The sequence below is a fragment of the Salvelinus namaycush genome, chromosome 39 (genome assembly GCF_016432855.1).
Source record: "Salvelinus namaycush isolate Seneca chromosome 39, SaNama_1.0, whole genome shotgun sequence".
Classification (NCBI taxonomy): domain Eukaryota; kingdom Metazoa; phylum Chordata; class Actinopteri; order Salmoniformes; family Salmonidae; genus Salvelinus; species Salvelinus namaycush.
Genome location: NC_052345.1, coordinates 23,545,395 through 23,565,413, shown reverse-complemented (window position 1 = coordinate 23,565,413; position 20,019 = coordinate 23,545,395). Strand labels below are relative to the sequence as shown.

The following is a 20,019-nucleotide window of genomic DNA, read 5'->3' as shown; positions in this document are numbered from 1 at the left end:
GAGAAAGGAATCCAAAAAGCTGTCGCTAAACTTTGTTAAAACAAGTCAAAATACATTTCTATATAATCCTCAGGTACCCTAAAATGTAATTAAACTATAATATTTCATACGGAAAGCAGTATGTTCAATAGGAAAACGATATTAGCAGATGCGCGTCCTCTTCGTCGCGAGTGCACAGACTGATTTCCAACTCTGAGTTCCAGTACTAAAACTTGTACTTCTTCCTCGTTTGGGAAGAAACAAGCCTGAAACCTTGAACAAAGACTGTTGATATCTAGTGGAAGCCATAGGAATTGCAATATGGGAGCTGAATTTGGATATGCCCCTATACTTTCCATTGTAAGAGCATAGGCTCTCAAAAAAAAAAAGAATCTGGTTGGTTTTTCTTTGGATTTTCTACTCCCATATCTATTGTGTTATAGTCTCATACATTATTTTAACATTTCTACAAAATTCAAAGTGTTTTATATCCAATGGTACCAATGATATGCATATCCTGGCTTCTGGGCCTGAGTAACAGGCAGTTTACTTTGTGCACGTCAGTCAGACAGGAAGTGGAGAAAAATAGACCCTAGCCTGAAAAAGTGTTAATGACAACAATATCAAGGTATTGGAGTGGCCATCACAAAGCCCTGACCTCAGTCCTATAGAGAATTTGTGGGCAGAACTGAAAAAGCGTGTGAGAGCAAGGAGGTCTTAAAACCTGACTCAGTAACACCAGCCCTGTCAGGAGGAATGGGCCAAAATTCACCCCTTATTGTGGGAAGCTTGTGGAAGGCTACCCAAAACGTTTGACCCAAATTAAACAATTTAAAGGCAATGCTACCAAATACGAATTGAGTGTATGTAAACTTATGACCCACTGGGAATGTGATGAAATAAATAAAAGCTGAAATAATTAATTCTCTCTACTATTATTCTGACATTTCACATTCTTAAAATAAAGTGGTGATCGTAATTGACCTAAGACAGGGAATTTTTACTAGGATTACATTTCAGGAATTGTGAAAAACTGAGTTTAAATGTATTTGGCTAAGGTGTATGTAAACTTCCGACTTCAACTGTACTAAATAATATATGTGTGATTTTTTTTAAATATAGAATGGACCATTATCATGCACCTGTCTCGAAACAGGGGCAGCGGGAAAAAATACAAGTCATCTATGCACTTAAATAACAAATGGAGGACGCTTTTCCCTTGGTTCATTTTCATGCCAGCCAGGTAGGCTATACTCCTGTTGTAAAGATAAACAATGTGGTTAATATTAGGAATGTTGAGAATTAAATATAGTAGGCCTAGCCTATGTAAAGCTGATGGGATCCTCCTCTTTTTAGTAGAGGCCATCACTCTGTTTTTTGGCGAAATTGCAAAGGCTATAGAAATGTTGCTCAACATGAGCTCATGGGCTCTCATGAAGTGTTTGATTAGATTTTCGAAGACATTTGCATTGATGTCAGCGTGATTACAGGGACAATAGAGTGCTGAGTAAAAGGCAGTTAGCAAGTTTGGTAGGCTACTAATGATCATAAGCAGCATCAGAGCTTACCGTGACAAAATGGTCACGTGGAATTTGCTGCATTCATGACTCGTGACCACCGGTGTGGAGGGAATTTGGTCACCGCAACAGCCCTAACCGTTACACTTACCTCTGCAGTGGTGAGTCCTGCACCGGTAAAGGCTCCGGCGAAGGGGGTTTTCTCCTTCTCTCTTCTTCCTCTTGCTGTCTTCTCACTTCCAATAACTCCAACTGGAAGAACAAGACAACGGAACCTCAGTCTCATTTTACCACCTTTATCTGAGTAAATTTGGCAATGCCACCTTCAAAGAGTGATGGGTCACACATCAATTTTAAAGTTTGCTATTTACTTGGGACTTAAGACGTGAAAAATGGTAGCTAATTTAATTACATTGTAGTTTCTTTGGGATTCATTGGAACATGCAAAACGTTGTACCAATTATGTTGAATTCTTTGAACTTTGTATTATATTATTACTACCAAATTTTTCATGAAATATTGGGTAAATACTGTAATGACATGCAGTTAACACTAGGTGTCAATGTTAGTATGTGAACTTAAATAATTGACTAGCACAAGATAGCTGTTCACTAAACAATGTTTTATGAACATTACAAATACCCACTGGAATAGAACTGAAAAAGTAACTGTATATGAGTAAGACTAATGTCTAAGAATCATTTTATCATAAACATTCGTGACACGTGACAGAAAAATTGCAACCCGCCAAAACACTCACCGTAGTCAACCTCTCCAGCGCTGAGAAGCGCTCCTCCCAAGTAGCGGCTGACTTCTCGAATGCCTCGTGCCTCTTGATCAGTTTCTCCACTTCGTCCACGCTCTGCCCCAACTCCCGGCCGAATAGGTATGGTTCCTGTCCCAGCAGCCACGCCTCTGCCACCCCTGCATCCCTCCCAAACTGGTGAACTTCCAAAACTAGACCATGCAGAGCAAAGAGAAGAAAGTCAGCAGGGAAAACTGGTGGAGAGAAGGCCCAACTGAAATTGTTTCCTTACAATGTTGTAGCTAACTTATGGCCTCTGGCATGGGGGAACAGGTAACCTGAGCACTCATGACTAATATCCACCCTCCCAAAACAGAAACACTCACTGTCCACTTTAGCCCACAAGCATTAGTTATCAGCAGAGCAAACATGGTCTCAGAGCATTTCGTATTATTCTGTACGTAAATCCGAGACAATCCATTTAGTATAATATTTCATGTGGTATGTATTAATTTGTTGATTTGCATCATCAATTTCATATGATATGTTACAAATGACAATTTCTATGATATGTTATGAATTGCAATTTGTACAATATATTACAAATTTGCAAACATATTATGTTACGAATTTGCAAAACGTACAATATATTATGAATTGCAATTCATACAGTATGTTATGAATTTGCAAAACATACAATATGCTACGAATTTGTTAAACATTACAATGCATTCGGAAAGTTTTCAGACCCCTTGAATACTTTTTGTTACGTTACAGCCTTATTCAAAAAATCGGTTGCTGAGACTCGAAAATTAGCTCAGGTGCATCCTGTTTCCATTGATCATGTTTCTACAACTTGATTGGAGTCCAACTGTGGTAAATTAAATATTCCAGTCTGTGCAAGCAAAACAGTCCTGTAATTTAGCATCTGCTTCATCTGACCACTTTTTTTATAGACCTAGTCACTAGTGCTTCCTGCTTTAATTTTTGCTTGTAAGCAGGAATCAGGAGGACAGCATTATGGTCAGATTTGCCAAATGAAGGGCGAGGGAGAGCTTTGTAAGCGTCTCTGTGTGTGGAGTAAAGGTGATCTAGAATTGTTTTCCCTCTGGTTGCACATTTAACATGCTGATAGAAATGAGGTAAAACTGATTTAAGTTTCCCTGCATTAAAGTCCCCGGCCACTAGGTATTTTATACATAGATTCCAAATCAAATCAAATTATATTTGTCACATACACATGGTTAGCAGATGTTAATGTGAGTGTAGCGAAATGCTTGTGCTTCTAGTTCCGACAATGCAGTAATAACCAACGAGTAATCTAACCTAACAATTTCACAACAACTACCTTATACACACACAAGTGTAAAGGGATGAAGAATATGTACATAGAAATATATGAATGAGTGATGGTACAGAACGGCATAGGCAAGATGCAGTAGATGGTATTGAGTACAGTATATACATATGAGATGAGTAATGTAGGGTATGTAAACATATAAAAGTGGCTAGTGATACATGTATTACATAAAGATGGCAAGATGCAGTAGATGGTATAGAGTACAGTATATATATATGATATGAGTAATGTAGGGCATGTAAACATTATATTAAGTGGCATTGTTTAAAGTGGCTACTGATACATTTTTTACATCAATTTTTCCATTATTAAAGTGGCTGGAGTTGAGTCAGTATGTTGGCAGCAGCCACTCAATGTTAGTGGTTGCTGTTTAACAGTCTGATGGCCTTGAGATAGAAGCTGCTTTTCAGTCTCTCGGTCCCTGCTTTGATGCACCTGTACTGACCTCGCCTTCTGGATGATAGCGGGGTGAACAGGCAGTGGCTCGGGTGGTTGTTGTCCTTGATGATCTTTATAGCCTTCCTGTGACATCGGGTGGTATAGGTGTTCTGGAGGGCAGATAGGTCTGCACAACGCATCACCGGGGGCAAACTCACTACCCTCTGGAGAGCCTTACGGTTGTGGGCGGAGCAGTTGCCGTACCAGGCGGTGATACAGCCCGACAGGATGCTCTCGATTGTGCATCTGTAAAAGTGTGTGTGCTTTTGGTGACAAGCCGAATTTCTTCAGCCTCCTGAGGTTGAAGAGGCGCTGCTGCACCTTCTTCACCACGCAGTCTGTGTCGGTGTACCAATTCAGTTTGTCCGTGGTGTGTACGCCGAGGAACTTACTACTCTCTCCACTACTGTCCCGTCGATGAGGATAGGGGGGTGCTCCCTCTGCTGTTTCCTGAAGTCCACGATCATCTCCTTTGTTTTGTTGATGTTGAGTGTAAGGTTATTTTCCTGACACCACACTCCAAGGGCCATCACCTCCCTGTAGGCCGTCTAGTCGTTGTTGGTAATCAAGCCTACCACTGTAGTGTCGTCTGCAAGCTTGATGATTGAGTTGGAGGCGTGCATGGCCACATAGTCATGGGTGAACAGGGAGTACAGGAGAGGGCTCAGAACGCAACCTTGTGGGGCCCGAGTGTTGACGATCAGCGGGGTGGAGATGTTGTTACCTACCCTCACCACATGCAATGATGTGTATAAACCCTGGATTGGTTTTGCTATGTAATGGCCAATGTGAGGCTTTGAAGCCATCGACCTCCATAGGAATGAATGGAAGTCTACAGTATTCCAATAAAACATTTCTAGGACAAAAAACATGTATTTAAGTATGTCTTTGTTATGGGGACAGTAACATTAGTACTCTACCCCCAAAATGTTTTTAAGTAATATATTTATATATATATTTTTATTTTCTCTTTCATGTTCAGTTCAGAAAATATATTTTTTAAGTAAGCATTAAGGTGTCTGTAATAGAATAGACTTGTCAAAAATGAATATAGACATACAAAATGTGATTTATATAGCTTCCAAAATATTTTTTGAAATGGTGGGAGGAGGTACCAAAATGGCTGCTCGGTGGCTTCAAAACAGTGCCCTGTCAGTCATCTAGGGTTACTACATATAATTAATTGCATGTCATAATACATTGACAAATTATGTTGAAACAATGTTGATTGAATCAGTTTGGTGCACAGTAGGACGGGATATGCCCAACTAGTGACAAGATTCCATCCAATAGCATGTGGGAAAGTATGAACAAAAATCTTTACTTAGTCTTAACCACTCCCGTCGGTCCTCCCACTTGTCAATCATGTCTTTCCTCTTGTCCATCAGCTGTAGTAATTTATCTTTGATCTAAACAGAGGACAGAGCAGCAAGTTATTATCTTTTAACATTGGGTATCATCACATACAAACAATGCAATACACTAAAACCTGAAGAGGCTACGATGCAGTATGGTCAATCCACAAAATGAGTGCCTTTGATATTTTAAGAAGAAATGGTGCCCTTTAATAAATCCGATTTTTATATCAATAAAGACGTGCTAAAGTGCGAAGATTCAGAACTTTGACGTCCCTCATTGCACCCTCTGTGACTTCCAGGAACCCACTTCACCCCAACATTTCTCCAGGTTTTCACCATCATTGTAAAGCCCTAGTTATTTGTTTTTTTTGACAAAGCCATTTCTGAAGATGATTATTTATTTAATATGATTAGTGATTCCTTTTAAGGTAAAAAAACAACCTGTCCCTCATTTGAAGGTCAACCCTGTTATGTGAACTGAACTCTCGTTTTAATATGGCGAAACTGTTCCTTAAAAAAAATACAAATCAAAAGAAACATTGAACATCTGAACAGTCAAATCATACTGTAAAAGCAGGTGAGATGGATCTCCTCTTTTAGGGCATTTTCTGGTGTTTTGTGGTGGGAATCTGAGTGGGTCGAGCATAACATTTCAATCATGTTAAATATTTTTTATGAAACCTGCATTCAATTGCACCTCCCTGTTGCATATAACAAGCTTCAATTTCCCCTGTCATTTAATCCCAATTTCCCCTGGGATTTATAGTCAACCATGTTCTGGTCAACACTGTTACTTTATTTGGCAGTTAATAGGCACTTACTATTGTAGTTTTTTTCATTTAACCTCTTGAGATGTAAAAATATGTTTTTTATTAAGTTGAACATGTACTCTTTATGACAGAATGTTAAAATTAGGTGAAATCAAAAGTTTATTTTCACCAATTTACACATCTCAAAAGGCACCAAATTGGTGGAACCACCCAATACATCGGCCTGTCAAATTAATTCACCCAAATGGACCATTTCTTTGAGAAAGAGCAGTGGTCCTCAAATGGCTCATGAGCTGCCCTGCAGTAGCATAGCATTGGTTCGGCAATGGAACGTACCTCCTCTGATGCATAGTGCTTTCTGGCTAGCAGAGACTTGCCCAACTCAATGCAGGCGGTGAAGCTGTCATTGCGGGCGTCGATCTCAGCCTTGATACCCTGGTGGTTGTTCATCAACAACTCCACGGAGGACACGTCCCTGTGCAGAGAAAAAAAATACGCATGCACGCAGACAGGCACGCATGCACACACACACACACACACACACACACACACACACACACACACACACACACACACACACACACACACACACACACACACACACACACACACACACACACAGATCAGGATATCAGTATACAAACCTAAGATTGGAATAGGAATTTCAGTTTACCTCCTGAATTGACTGAATTGAAATTGAACTGACCCCCACCTAGCTAAGTACAATAATAATTTACCTTGGATTCTCCTGGGCTTCGATGAGACGGATGACGTCCTCCATCCACAGCATGAGGTCGCGCACCATGCTGAAGAAGCGGAATTTGTCGCCCGTGTCCAGGAGGTGGACTCTGCGGACATCGCAGGCCTCCAGCAGTGTATTCCAGGCCTCCAGCACCTCGCTCTCCCTCCGCTGGATGTCGTCTGCCTTGTCGCCGGCGTAGGCCGACTGGAGGCGGACGGCATCCTCCTGCAGCTGCCTCACCTGAAGGTCCAAGCACAAGTCGCTTTAATGCATTTTATTCTACAATTACACTACCTTTTGCTGCCTGGTATTTACATGAAATTACAGGCTATGTGTATTTAACAGGTTAATAATTACTAGTGATGTGCATCGATATGGAAAATCTATATTGGTAAAAAAATAAAATAACCGATACCGATATCATAGCGGTTTTATGAATAACATTGTGTGATTGTTTCATTTTCTGTTCATTTCCATGGCTTTGTGAAGCTCAGACAACTGCTTTCTTATTGCCTATTGGGATTGCCTATTTGGATTGCCATCTGGGGGCCAGTTTGAATACAATGGGAAGCCAGTTGTTGACCCATCAGCAGGCAGTTAAGTACAGCGCATTCTGAAAGTATTCAGACCCTTTGACTTTTTCCACATTTCGTTACATTACAGCCTTATTCTAAAATGGATTCAATACATTTACCTCAATCTACACACAATACCTGATAATGACAAAGCAAAAACAGGTTTCTAGAAATGTTTGCAAATTTATTAAAAACAAAAAACAGAAACACTTTATTTACATAAGTATTCAGACCCTTTGCTATGAGACTCAAAATTGAGCTCAGGTGCACCCTGTTTCCATTGATCATCCTTGAAATGTTTCTATAACTTGATTGGAATCCACCTGTGGTAAATTCAATTGATGGGACATGATTTGGAAAGGCACACAACTGTCTTTATAAGGTCCCACAGTTGACAGTGCATGTCAGAGCAAAAACCAAGCCATGAGATCAAACAAATTGTTCTTAGAGCTCCAAGACAGGATTGTGTCGAGGCACAGATCTGGGGAAGGGTACCAAAAAATGTCTGTTGATTTGAACACAGTGGCCTCCATCATTCTTAAATGGAAGAAGTTTATAACCACCAAGACTCTTCCTAGAGCTGGCCGCCCGGCCAAACTGAGCAATCGGGGGAGAAGAGCCTTGGTCCGGGAGGTGACCAAGAACTCGATGGTCACTCTGACAGAGCTCCAGAGTTCCTCTATGGAGATGGAAGAAGCTTTCAGAAGGACAACCATCTCTGCAGCACTCCACCAATCAAGCCTTTATGGTAGAGTGGCCAGACGGAAGTCACTCCTCAGTAAAAGGAACATGACAGCCCGCTTGGAGTTTGCCAAAAGGCACCTAAAGACTCTCAGACCATGAGAAACAATATTCTCTGATCTGATGAAAATAAGATTGAACTCTTTGGCCTGAATGCCAAGTGTCACGTCTGGAGGAAACCTGGCACCATCCCTACAGTGAAGCATGGTGGTGGCAGCATCATGCTGTGGGGATGTTTTTCAGTGGCAGGGACTGGGAGACTAGTCAGGATCAAGGGAACGCTGAACGGAGCAAAGTACAGAGAGATCCTTGATGAAAACCTGTTCCAGAGCGCTCAGGACCTCAGACTGGGCGAAGGTTCACCTTCCAACAGGACAATGACCCTAAGCACACATCTACGACAGCACAGGAGTGGCTTCGGGACGAGTCTCTGAATGTCCTTTTGAGTGGTCCAGCCAGAGCCCGGACTTGAACCCGATCGAACATCTCTGGAGAGACCTGAAAATAGCTGTGCAGCAATGCTCCCCATCCAACCTGACAGAGCTTGAGAGGATTTGCAGAGCAGAATAGGAGAAACCCCCTAAATACAGGTGTGCCTAGCTTGCAGCGTCATACCCAAGAAGACACAAGGCTGTAATCGCTGCCAAAGGTGCTTCAACAAAGGACTGAGTCAAGGGTCTGAATACTTATATAAAATGTAATATTTCTATTTTCTAAAAACCTGTTTTTGCTTTGTCATTATGGGGCATTGTGTGTAGATTGATGAGTGAAAAAAAATATTTAATCCATTTTAGAATAAGACTGTAACGTAACAAAATGTGGAAAAAGTCAAGGGGTCCGAATACTTTCCGAATGCACTGTATGCTAAGTTGAGAGCCTGTGAGAGGGTTTTGTGTCTGCAAGAACAGTCATGTTTCCTCTTTTACATAATAGTGTAGGTTATCAATATCAATATTACATTGAATGATCGATATTGGTGCCCACTACTAATAATAACATGAGATTTCATTTTCCGCAGTGCAGTGATCTGGTGAAGTGAGCTACAGGGAGATATTAGCTATATCTACCTGTGTTCCCAGGGCCTGGATGTCATGCTCGAAGGTGGTGTGCATCCGCTGCAATGTCTCCACTGTGTTCTGGTCACGTCCCAACTCCTCGGGAAGCTTCTTGTGTTTGTCCAGGATGCGGCCCAGGATCTCCTTGGCGTCGTGGTAGAATTTGTGTAGCTCGTAGGAGGCGGCCAGGATCTGCGTGCGCGTGTCGATGAGCTCCAGCAGGTCAGCCCAGGCCTCGTTGAGGCCGTCCTTCCACTCAGCCACCGTGGCGGCATCTGCGTGGCCCGCATTAATCAGCTTGTCGGACAGGCGGTTGACGGCATCTACACGCTCCTGGCCGATGTTGCCTGTGTCGCGGGCAAACTCCCGGAAGCGCTCCTGGAGCATCTGTGGATGGATAGATGGATGGAGAGGAGGAGAATGAGGACCTTTAACACAAATATACATTGTACTGCCCTGTCTTACCTACTAAAAGGTAATGGTGGTATCAAATGGGCAGTACTTAAATCAGTCTACGGCCGTGTTACAGACTGTTTGCAAAGCAGTCACACACCAAAGCACACAACACCTGGATAAGTGTTAAACATGTCAACCATATCAATATGATATTGAGATATGATACCCAACTGCAATGCAGCATTCAATTATTGGTACATTTGTGCAATGTGCTGCTTTTTAGATGGTCTGGACTGCAGACAGTTTTTCCTCACTGACAGCACCAGGAGTGAAAGGGTAGGGTTTGAAGTCAGGTGACGTAGCTTACAGTGACATGCTCGTAGTCCTGTCCCAGCTCGTGAGATCCGGCCACCACCTCCCGCTCGGCAATCCACTGCTCCAAGTCGTCAACCTCGCGGTTGAGCTGGAACAGGCGGAACCTCTCATCCAGTTTGCCCCGCCTCTCCTCAGACAGGTCCTTCATGCCGGCATAGAGCTTGTCCACCTGAGACTGACGCATGCCTATCCTCTCACTGCCCACACAAACAGAAATCAAGTTTTCAATGATCAGTGGATGGGTTTATCAAGAGTAATCTTTTTTGTTTTTTGCAAAAAAACATATTCTTGTTCCAGCCCAATACTAACACACCTGATCAAACTAATAAACTAGTCATGGTCTGCAATCAAGTCTTTCGTTAGTGAAATCAGGTCTGTTAGGGTTAAGATGAAACAAAAATATGCATACACACCACACTCTGGTCTACTGAATGCTCCACTCATAGAAATACTTTTTCTAGATCGGACATTCATATTCAGGTCAACGTTCCTTGACGGGTGGCAATAAGTGACATTCTACTTCAATGGCTTCACTCTGGGCTCTCTCACTGACCTCTCTGGATGTCCTGCAGCTGTCAAGCCTCTGCTGGTCTTGGAGAGCTGATGGACTGTCTCAGCATAGTCCTCCACCGACTGTTCCACAATCTGGTGCTTCTTCAGCATGGCTACAGAGCTCTGCTCATCCTAAGAGGAAAAGACACTTGTTTTTAGCACTTTTGGGAATTCTATGTTAGAAGCAACATTATCAATACAGACACACACAGTCAATATTCCTCACAATAGGGCACACCCATGGCAAAAATATTATTTGTACAGCACCAAAACACTGTCAATAACACCCAGGCATTCCATGCTTTCCTTAACTCCTGTTCTTAACATTTGAGATTTACTATGCAATCTGATACACGTCAAATCAGTTTTCTTGATCTTCTGATCTTGTGTGAAAATAATGTTCTATACACTGATCTTTACAGGAAACCTACTGATCATAACAGTTTGTTGAGGGCTGATAGTTGTCACCCACTTCCCTTGAAAAATAGTTTGCCCTACAGCCAATTCTGTCGAATCAAAAGAATTTGCAAAAAACAATCAGATTTCGACAGAAATATGGCTGAGACGCAAGGAAAGTTCAAGAAGAGGGGGTACAAAAATGATCAGATTAATATTGCCACTGAGAAAATTCAAAACAAAACGAGACATGACCTTTTTCAAGGGAAGTCTCGCAAAAAGACGCATTCTTGCATTCTAACTACCCGCTATTCAAAGCGCTCTGAACAAATTAAGGGAATCATTCACAAACATTGGCACATTCTAAAATCCGATGATAGTCTCGGTAATGTGTTTTCGGACCTTCCCTTGGTCATATTCTCGCGGGGCAGAAATCTCAGAGGCCAATTGGTACACCCTGATTTACCACCCCAAGATATTCCTGAACAACGTCTATGTGCGCCCCTACTGGATGGAAATTACAAGTGTAATGGCTGTGCTCAATGCAATGGCACTTATAAATGCAGATCCTTCAAACACCCACAAACAGGGAAATCGATCCCAATCAAATTTGTTATTACGTGCTCCACTAAGGCAGTTATTTATCTTATAACTTGTCCTTCTGGTAAAAATTATGTGGGTAAAACAAAGCGCAAATTAAAAGTACGTATCTCAGAGCATCGTAGCACCATTAGGTGCAAAAACTTGACTTACCCAGTTGCGGCCCACTTTTTGGAGGCAGGCCACTCGATTTCGTCTCTGCGTTATATTGGCATCGAACATGTCACCCTCCCTAGGAGAGGGGGTGACCTTGATGATTTATTGTTAAAACGAGAGGCTGCCTGGATCTTTAACTTAAAGACCCTTGCTACCTTCGGTCTCAACGTAGACTTTGATCTGAAGCCATTCTTGTGATTATTGTGACTTTTCCATTGTAATTGTTTGTAAGCTTGTGTAGTCTAAAATGAATCTATAATCGTATGCTATCCATTTGTTTTTTGTATGCTGTTTTTTGTATGCTGTTCTTTGTATGCCATTTTAATATTTGAGAATTAACCAATGATATTAGGCCACTTTTGGCCATGATTACAGACACCTGTGTGTCTTTTGACACTATATAAACGAGTCATCCCGCAGTGTTTGTGATTATACCCTGATGAAGACAGCTTCGCTGTCGAAACGTTGGATATTACATTTTTGCATCTGAGCTCCTAGAGTGTGCGGCTCTCCTTTATTTTCAAATAACACCCTAGTACCTTGGCCTTCTCCTCAGACATCATGTACAACTCTTGCTCGCTCATCCAGGCCTCAGCCTCGGCGGCATCAAAGTAGTACTTTTGGGCGTTGTGGGACTGCTCCAGTCGGGCGTGACGCTTCTCTGTCTCCTCAATCATCAGACCCCACAGCTGTTGCAGGTCGGCCAGGTGCTGGCGAATGGCCTCCACGGCAAGGCTGTCCTCCATCAGCAGGCTCTCGCTCCGCTCGAAAATGTCATCGAAGCGGGGCTGGTGTCCCTGAATCTCCTTCTGCAAAGTCTGAGAAGGGGATACAATACTTTTATTGCACATTTCCATGGAAATTAATTTTGTAATGTTAGCAATACATTAAAATACTAGATACACAAAACCAAGAGCACAATACAGTAGATACACTTCAAGTAAGTAAGTAAGCCTTGCCTTAACGGCTCAAAGGGCAGGAGCCCTATTTCTGTACTGTACACCCCCTGGAGAGGACACCAATCTGTCGTAGCCTATATCTCAATTAAAACTCAATAAGACAGTGATACTCTTTGCTATGTATGATATCATTCAATATATTTGTTTAAATAACTTGGTAGGAATAGGATAACAGATATAGGCAGGCACTATCCAGCCACCTTATCACCAAAATGATCAGCCTCATTGCTTTTAAAAGTTTTGTTGATGCGAGTGGTTGTATTAGGTTGGGATCTATCGCATCCCACAACTATGTTTGGAATATTTATTTATTGCACAGAAGGACAAGTTGACCAATAGAATAGGTCAACTTTTGTACTATGGGGGATAGTAGATTGACATAGGCTATAGTAGATTGACATAGGCTAGTGCTTTTGCTGTTCGTTAGGCCTGCTCATCTTGTTGGCTGACAAAAAGCAGGCTAAATGTGGACATATTCAATATGCGCCTCGGAATTCACAGTTGTGTCACCGATGTGTCTGTCATCATTCACTTGTAGCCTACGTCTTGCCTGAGAAGGACCCAATCACGTGATGGGCATTGGCTACATCTGAGAGACCCATGTGAGTGAGAGGTGCTACAGCGCTCGGCAGCCGGGAGAAGGGAATTATAAATCGCCTATTATATTCAGCCCAGGGGCACAACTGCCACTTTTTTCCTCATACTGTAAAATAATGTCACGGAATTGTAAGTAAATCTTGTCTGCTAAATTAACTAGTGTAGCCCACAGCCATAGCCATATCAGGGCCTAACATAAGGACAATTGAGAGTATGCTATTCTGTTCTTCTGAAATAAACTACATTTTCTTTATATCATGTTTCTTTAACGGTGTCTAAAATACATAATGGATTTATTGTGATGGTGTAGGCTATATTAAATGGATTTATTAGACTTTATAAAATGTAGATGTTCCAAAAGGTCTGCATCAGTGGCTTGTAGGCTATGCCTGGAAGCCAAGAGATGCTAAACGTGTTTATGCTAATTACCAGGCAATTACCAGTGAGACCAGCAGTTATTTGCTTGACAATCACTGGCTGACAAAATTTTATGAACAACACAGCCCTAAACACTGACACTAGCAATTATAATTTTGCTTATAAATCAGTGCATAAACGTATTCACAACAATAGAATGGTGCTTATTTTGGGCCTAAGTGTGACTTCCTTGTAAAGTGACATTGTCACGATCGTCGTAATAACATTCGGACCAAAGCACAGCGTGATATGGGTTCCACATGTTTATTGAATGAAACGCACAAAAACAATAAAGAACAAACGAAACGTGACGTAAATGAAGTGCTTACAGGTAACTACACATAAACAAGATCCCACAAAACACAGTGGGGAATGGCTGCCTAAATATGATACCCAATCAGAGACAACAATAAACAGCTGCCTCTGATTGGGAACCATACCAGGCCAACATAGAAATAAACAACCTAGATTACCCACTCTAGTCACACCCCGACCTAACCAAAATAGAGAATAAAAAAGCTCTCTATGGTCAGGGCGTGACAGTCATGTTCAGTACATGAGAAAAATACACATACCTGATTTTTCTTGATAAGCAGTTGAACGGTCTGTAGGTTGTGACCATGCTCTGTGGAGGTTGCAATTGGCATCCTCTCTTCGACCCAAAGCTAAAATGGACAAGCCAAATAGATTATTAAGTGCATTGAATGAAAATACCAGAACAAATAAAGCCTCAGTAGAACATGTGCATGCATGCTCACACACAAACGTTTGTTTTACTATCCTTGTGGAGACCAAACAATTAATTCCCATTCAAAATCCTATTTTCCCTAACCTAACCTTAACCTAAAATAAATGCCTGAAACTAGATGTCCTACATACTGGTCTTGACGAGAACAAAGACATTTGTTGAGGGAGATTCCCTTCTGTACCGTTCAACCAATCCAGTAAATGTGGGGGAGTTAAGATGGAGTGTCGCCTTGTTAATGTCCCAAAGTTGCGTCACAGGCTCTCTTTACATTTCCCCTGAAAACCAAAATGTCTCTACTTGTCTGAATTTTCCTTGTTTTACTATCGGAAAACCAAAAACACACAAACAAACAAACAAACACACACCGTACGCCCCCAGGAGGAAGTTCAATCAACTATCAACTCACTATCTCGTCCTCCACGTCGCGGTTGAACTGGTGGATCTCGCGGGAGGCCACCAGGAAGTTCTTTCTCTTCCTCAGCGGGTCGAGCAGCTCTTTGAACTTGTGCTCCACCATCTGTCTCTGGCAATCCACCTCCTCTGTGACATTCCCTTCCTGGCTGAGGACCAGTGCCTGGCTCTGCAGCTGCACCACCTCCCTCTGACGGACCTCCACCTGGTTCTCCAATATCTAGGGGCCACCAGGGAGAGGGGGGAGAACATTTTGAACACTATGTTTCCCCTAGATGATGTTCCTGGCGGGGCCCAGGCCACTAAGTCCACATCCATGGTTTCGTATCCAAGATTTTCAGATCAGACCAATTGATGCCATACATTTTGTATTGTTTAAAACCAATTAAAGCCAACTTATTTCGATTATTATTAGTATTAATATTTTGCATTATTATTTTATTAATGCCAACATGATTGATCAATTTGATTACAACGACGCATGCTCCACCATGTACAGTACCTGCTGCTTCTTGAGCAGGATGTTGACGCTGGTCAGGTCTTTGCCATAGTCATCCGATTGAATCTGGCCCTCCAGGCCACCCAGCCACTTGTCCAAGTCAGCACAGCTCTGTGTGAACAGCTCGGCCTTGTTGGCGTCAAACAGGCACTGGGCTTTGGTCTGGGTGGTGGACTCCAACACTTCCCACATCTTCTGGAGGGCTGAGAGCTTCTCCTTGACCACCGACTCTGTCTCAGGCTTCTCCAACACCAGCTGCATCCCATCCTGGAGAGGAAAGAATTAGAATCACCTTTATTCGCCAAGTACATTTTACAAGTACCAGGAATTTGACCTAGTGAAGTGGTGCTGCCATGCCTTACAGTAACAAAATATGCAGTATAAAATAGAAAAGGTAAAGTTTATGGATAATCTTTGTGTTTCTGCAGTTGTTGAAACACATTTTATGGTAGTGAAACACATTTAGTGCGGTGGGCAGGTACAGTCGGTTAGTTATGGTGGGGTAACCCCATGAGTTTTGGAGTGGGTATAATAGGGCAGTTAGTGAGTATAGGGTAGTCATAACCAGTTGGGGAGTTATTGTGGGTACATACACTCAATAGACAGTTTATTAGGTACACCCATCTAGTACCGGGTTGGACCCCCCTTTGCCTCCTGAACAGCCTGAATTCTTCAGGGCATTCTATAAGGTGTCGGAAACATTCCACATGGATGTTGGTCCATGCTGACGCGGTGGCATCACACAGTTGCTGCAGATTGGACGGCGGTACATTCATGCTGCGAACAGCCCATTCCGTCTCATCCCAAAGATGCTCTATTGGGTTGGGGTCTGGGGACTGCGCAGGCCACTCAAGTAAACTGAACTCGCTGTCATGTTCCAAGCGATGTTCTTCCACTCCTCAATTGTACAGTGTTGGTCATCTCGTGCCCACTGGAGCCATTTCTTCTTGTTTTTAGCTGATAGGAGTGCAATAGCCCATCCGCTACAAGGATCAACGAGTTGTGCGTTCCGAGATGCCGTTCTGCACACCACTGTTGTATTGTGCCGTTATTTGTCTGTTTGTGCCCCAACTGTTAGCTTGCACGATTCTGGCCATTCTCCTTCGACCTCTCTCATTAACAAGCTATTTTCGCTATCCATTTTCGTGAACGGGGTGGTGTACCTAATAAGAAGTGAGTTGAATATTTTACATAAAGTAATGCTAAAGGAAATTGTGACAGTTTACCGTTATGTGCTCTGCCTGTACTTAAAAAAATGTGGTTCTTAAATGGCTCTTCCTTAGCTCTTAAAGTTCCTTGGAGAATTCTTGCCCGATAAAAAACTTTAAGTGTGGGGTTCTTGATGTGGCATCTACGGTTCTTCAGAATTCTAAAAGGTTCTTGAAACGTAACGAAGCCTGCAGATGTGTCCCTTTCATAGCACACGGAAAATTGGCCAGTGTTGATTTTTCAGTGTAACATTTTTAGTGTTGACACTGTAAAGAGTTAAATTAACACTCAGTGGTGTAAAAGAACCCCACTGTTGGTGTTAATAACCAGAGTTTAAAAAAACCACAGTTATCATTATCATATTTCCCAGCATGCTCTACTGCAGGTCGATTTTTGAAATTGTTTGTTTCAATATATATTTTTTTGCATGTACATTGATTAATTAATCGTATGCTACTCAGAAATAAATAACATACATTTTCTAAACTATTCAAATCTGTTACTTGGACTTATTGTACCCATTACTGAAATTGTTGTTCAATTCTAGATGTTTAAGGTAGTCTCATACCTTAGTCTTCCCAACCCTGGAAGTCATTCTGAATGCAGGTTGCGGGTGAATAAAAATTCTAAATATTGGATATCTCCACTCCAATAGGAGTTACACATCACTTTGCAAGCCAGCATAATGTGGCTTGCAGGTCTGATGTGGCCTGTAAACTATGAATTTCAGGCCACTGTATAAGGATAAAACTAGGCCCTCAAAAGAAGGACTTATGAAATATGTATTTTATTCTTAAAATAATTTAATTTTAATGACAACATACACTTAAGAATACTTAAGTCTAGATAACTGATCACGCTAATTTCATGTAATCGGAGGCGCTTATTAACTTGTGTTCATTCATCTAATCCCAATGCAAAATCATCAAGACAGAGTGAATCTTATTTTGGTTTGCTAACCTTCTCAATTTTGTCCAGCCACTCCTTGTTGGACTGCAGCTCGGCCATGAAGGCCTGATGCTTGAGCCATTTGCTGTGGAGGTTCCTGGCCTCGTCGTACGACATGTCCTGGGCCGTGAGCATCTTCTCATTGATCCACAGGGACAGCTGCGCACACACACAGAGGTAGGTAGGTCATTGTATTTGACTGCCTTAGACTGTGAAAGCAGTCTGTCACTATGCATACATTGCCACACAACGTATTAAATATAAAACAGTGCATGTAAGTATTCATAGTATCGGGACTGATACCAATGTTAGACTGTTATGAACGATTTCTCACATCCAGATTAAGCATATTCCTGGAATAATAAGCACTTTCAATGGAGAATCTCTATTTTAAAGGAGTAGGCTTAATCTGGGTCCAGGAACGACATGTTGGGCAGCAGACCTCCTGGCAATCCTGTAGGAACTTTTGAAGGTCCCGGTTATCCTTCAGCCTCATCAGTAGCTCCAGAGCAGCTTCGCGGTTCTTCTTATGCCTGTGCAAATGTTGGGTAAACAGATTTGATCATGGATAATAGATCCCATGTTAATTGTGAATACCACAAGCAAGCTACCAGTTGTGTGTACCATATATAGAGTTGAAGTCGTAAGTTTATATACACCTTAGCCAAATACATTTAAACTCAGTTTCACAATTCCTGAAATTTAATCTGAGTAAAAATTCCCTGTTTTAGTTCAGTTAGGATCACCACTTTATTTTAAGAATGTAAATGTCAGAATAATAGTAGAGAGAATTATTTACTTAAGCTTTTATTTATTTCATCACATTCCCAGTGGGTCAGAAGTTTACATACACTCAATTAGTATTTGGTAGCATTGCCGTTAAATTGTTTAACTTGGGTCAAACATTTTGGGTAGCCTTCCACAAGCTTCCCACAATAAGTTGGGTGAATTTTGGGCCATTCCTCCAGACAAAGCTGGTGCAACTGAGTCAGGTATGTAGGCCTCCTTGCTCGCACACGCTTTTTCAGTTCTGCCCACACATTTTCTATAGGATTGAGGTCAGGGCTTTTTGATGGCCACTCCAATACCTTGACTTTGTTGTCCTTAAGCCATTTTGCCACAACTTTGGAAGTATGCTTGGGGTCATATTTGCGACGAAGCTTTAACTTCCTGTCTGATGTCTTGAGATGTTGCTTCAATATATCCAGATAATGTTCCTTCCTCATGATGCCATCTATTTTGTGAAGTGCACCAGTCCCTCCTGCAGCAAAGCACCCACACAACCTATCCCTCAGCTTAACCAAGACTAAGGAGATGATTGTGGACTACAGGAAAAGGAGGACCGACCATGCCCCCATTCTCATCGATGGGGCTGTAGTGGAGCAGGTTGAGAGCTTCAAGTTCCTTGGTGTCCACATCAACAACAAACTAGAATGGTCCAAACACACCAAGACAGTCGTGAAGAGGGCACGACAAAGCCTATTCCCCCTCAGGAAACTAAAAAGATTTGGCATGGGTCCTGAGATCCTCAAAAGGTTCTAAAGTTGCAACATCGAGAGCATCCTGACTGGTTGCATCACTGCCTAGTACGGCAGTTGCTCGGCCTCTGACCTCAAGGCACTACAGAGGGTATTGTGTACGGCCCAGTACATCACTGGGGCTAAACTGCCTGCCATCCAGGACATCTACACCAGGCGGTGTCAGAGGAAGGCCCTAAAAATTGTCAAAGACCCCAGCCACCCCAGTCATAGACTGTTCTCTCTACTACCGCAAGGCAAGCGGTACCGGAGTGCCAAGTCTAGGACAAAAAGGCTTCTCAACAGTTTTTACCCCCAAGCCATAAGACTCCTGAACAGGTAATCAAATGGCTACCCGGACTATTTGCATTGTGTGCCCCCCCCAACCCCTCTTTTTACACTGCTGCTACACTCTGTTTATCATATATGCATAGTCACTTTAACTATACATTCATGTACATACTACCTAAATTGGGCCTACCAACCAGTGCTCCCGCACATTGGCTAACCGCGCTATCTGCATTGTGTCCCCATCCACCACCCGCCAACCCCTCTTTTACGCTACTGCTACTCTCTGTTCATCATATATGCATAGTCACTTTAACCATATCTACATACTACCTCAATCAGCCTGACTAACCGGTGTCTGTATGTAGCCTCACTACTTTTATAGCCTCGCTACTGTATATAGCCTGTCTTTTTACTGTTGTTTTATTTCTTTACCTACCCATTGTTCACCTAATACCTTTTTTGCATATTGGTTAGAGCCTGTAAGTAAGCATTTCACTGTAAGGTCTACTACACCTGTTGTATTCGGCGCACGTGACAAATAAACTTTGATTTGATGCTGCCACCCACGCGCTTCACGGTTGGGATGGTGTTCTTCGGCTTGCAAGCCTCCCCCTTTTTCCTCCAAACATAATGACGGTCATTATGGCCAAATAGTTATATTTTTGTTT

General features: G+C 42.2%; 1 protein-coding gene across 1 annotated transcript in view; it reads right to left on the bottom strand.

Annotated features, from left to right (window-relative positions):
- The window catches only part of LOC120032363 (spectrin beta chain, non-erythrocytic 1-like), an 86,007-nt gene that overhangs the window by 11,555 nt on the left and 54,433 nt on the right, over positions 1–20,019 (bottom strand). The window contains exons 18-31 of the mRNA XM_038978407.1: positions 17,986–18,076; positions 17,556–17,702; positions 15,390–15,653; positions 14,883–15,107; positions 14,304–14,393; positions 12,295–12,573; positions 10,605–10,735; positions 10,044–10,248; positions 9,293–9,667; positions 6,905–7,149; positions 6,504–6,642; positions 5,364–5,448; positions 2,257–2,453; positions 1,648–1,748 (exon numbers count right to left, since the gene is read on the bottom strand). Coding sequence (XP_038834335.1) covers positions 1,648–1,748; positions 2,257–2,453; positions 5,364–5,448; positions 6,504–6,642; positions 6,905–7,149; positions 9,293–9,667; positions 10,044–10,248; positions 10,605–10,735; positions 12,295–12,573; positions 14,304–14,393; positions 14,883–15,107; positions 15,390–15,653; positions 17,556–17,702; positions 17,986–18,076 — 2,574 coding nt within the window. The remainder of the gene's footprint in view (positions 1–1,647; positions 1,749–2,256; positions 2,454–5,363; positions 5,449–6,503; positions 6,643–6,904; positions 7,150–9,292; positions 9,668–10,043; positions 10,249–10,604; positions 10,736–12,294; positions 12,574–14,303; positions 14,394–14,882; positions 15,108–15,389; positions 15,654–17,555; positions 17,703–17,985; positions 18,077–20,019) is intronic.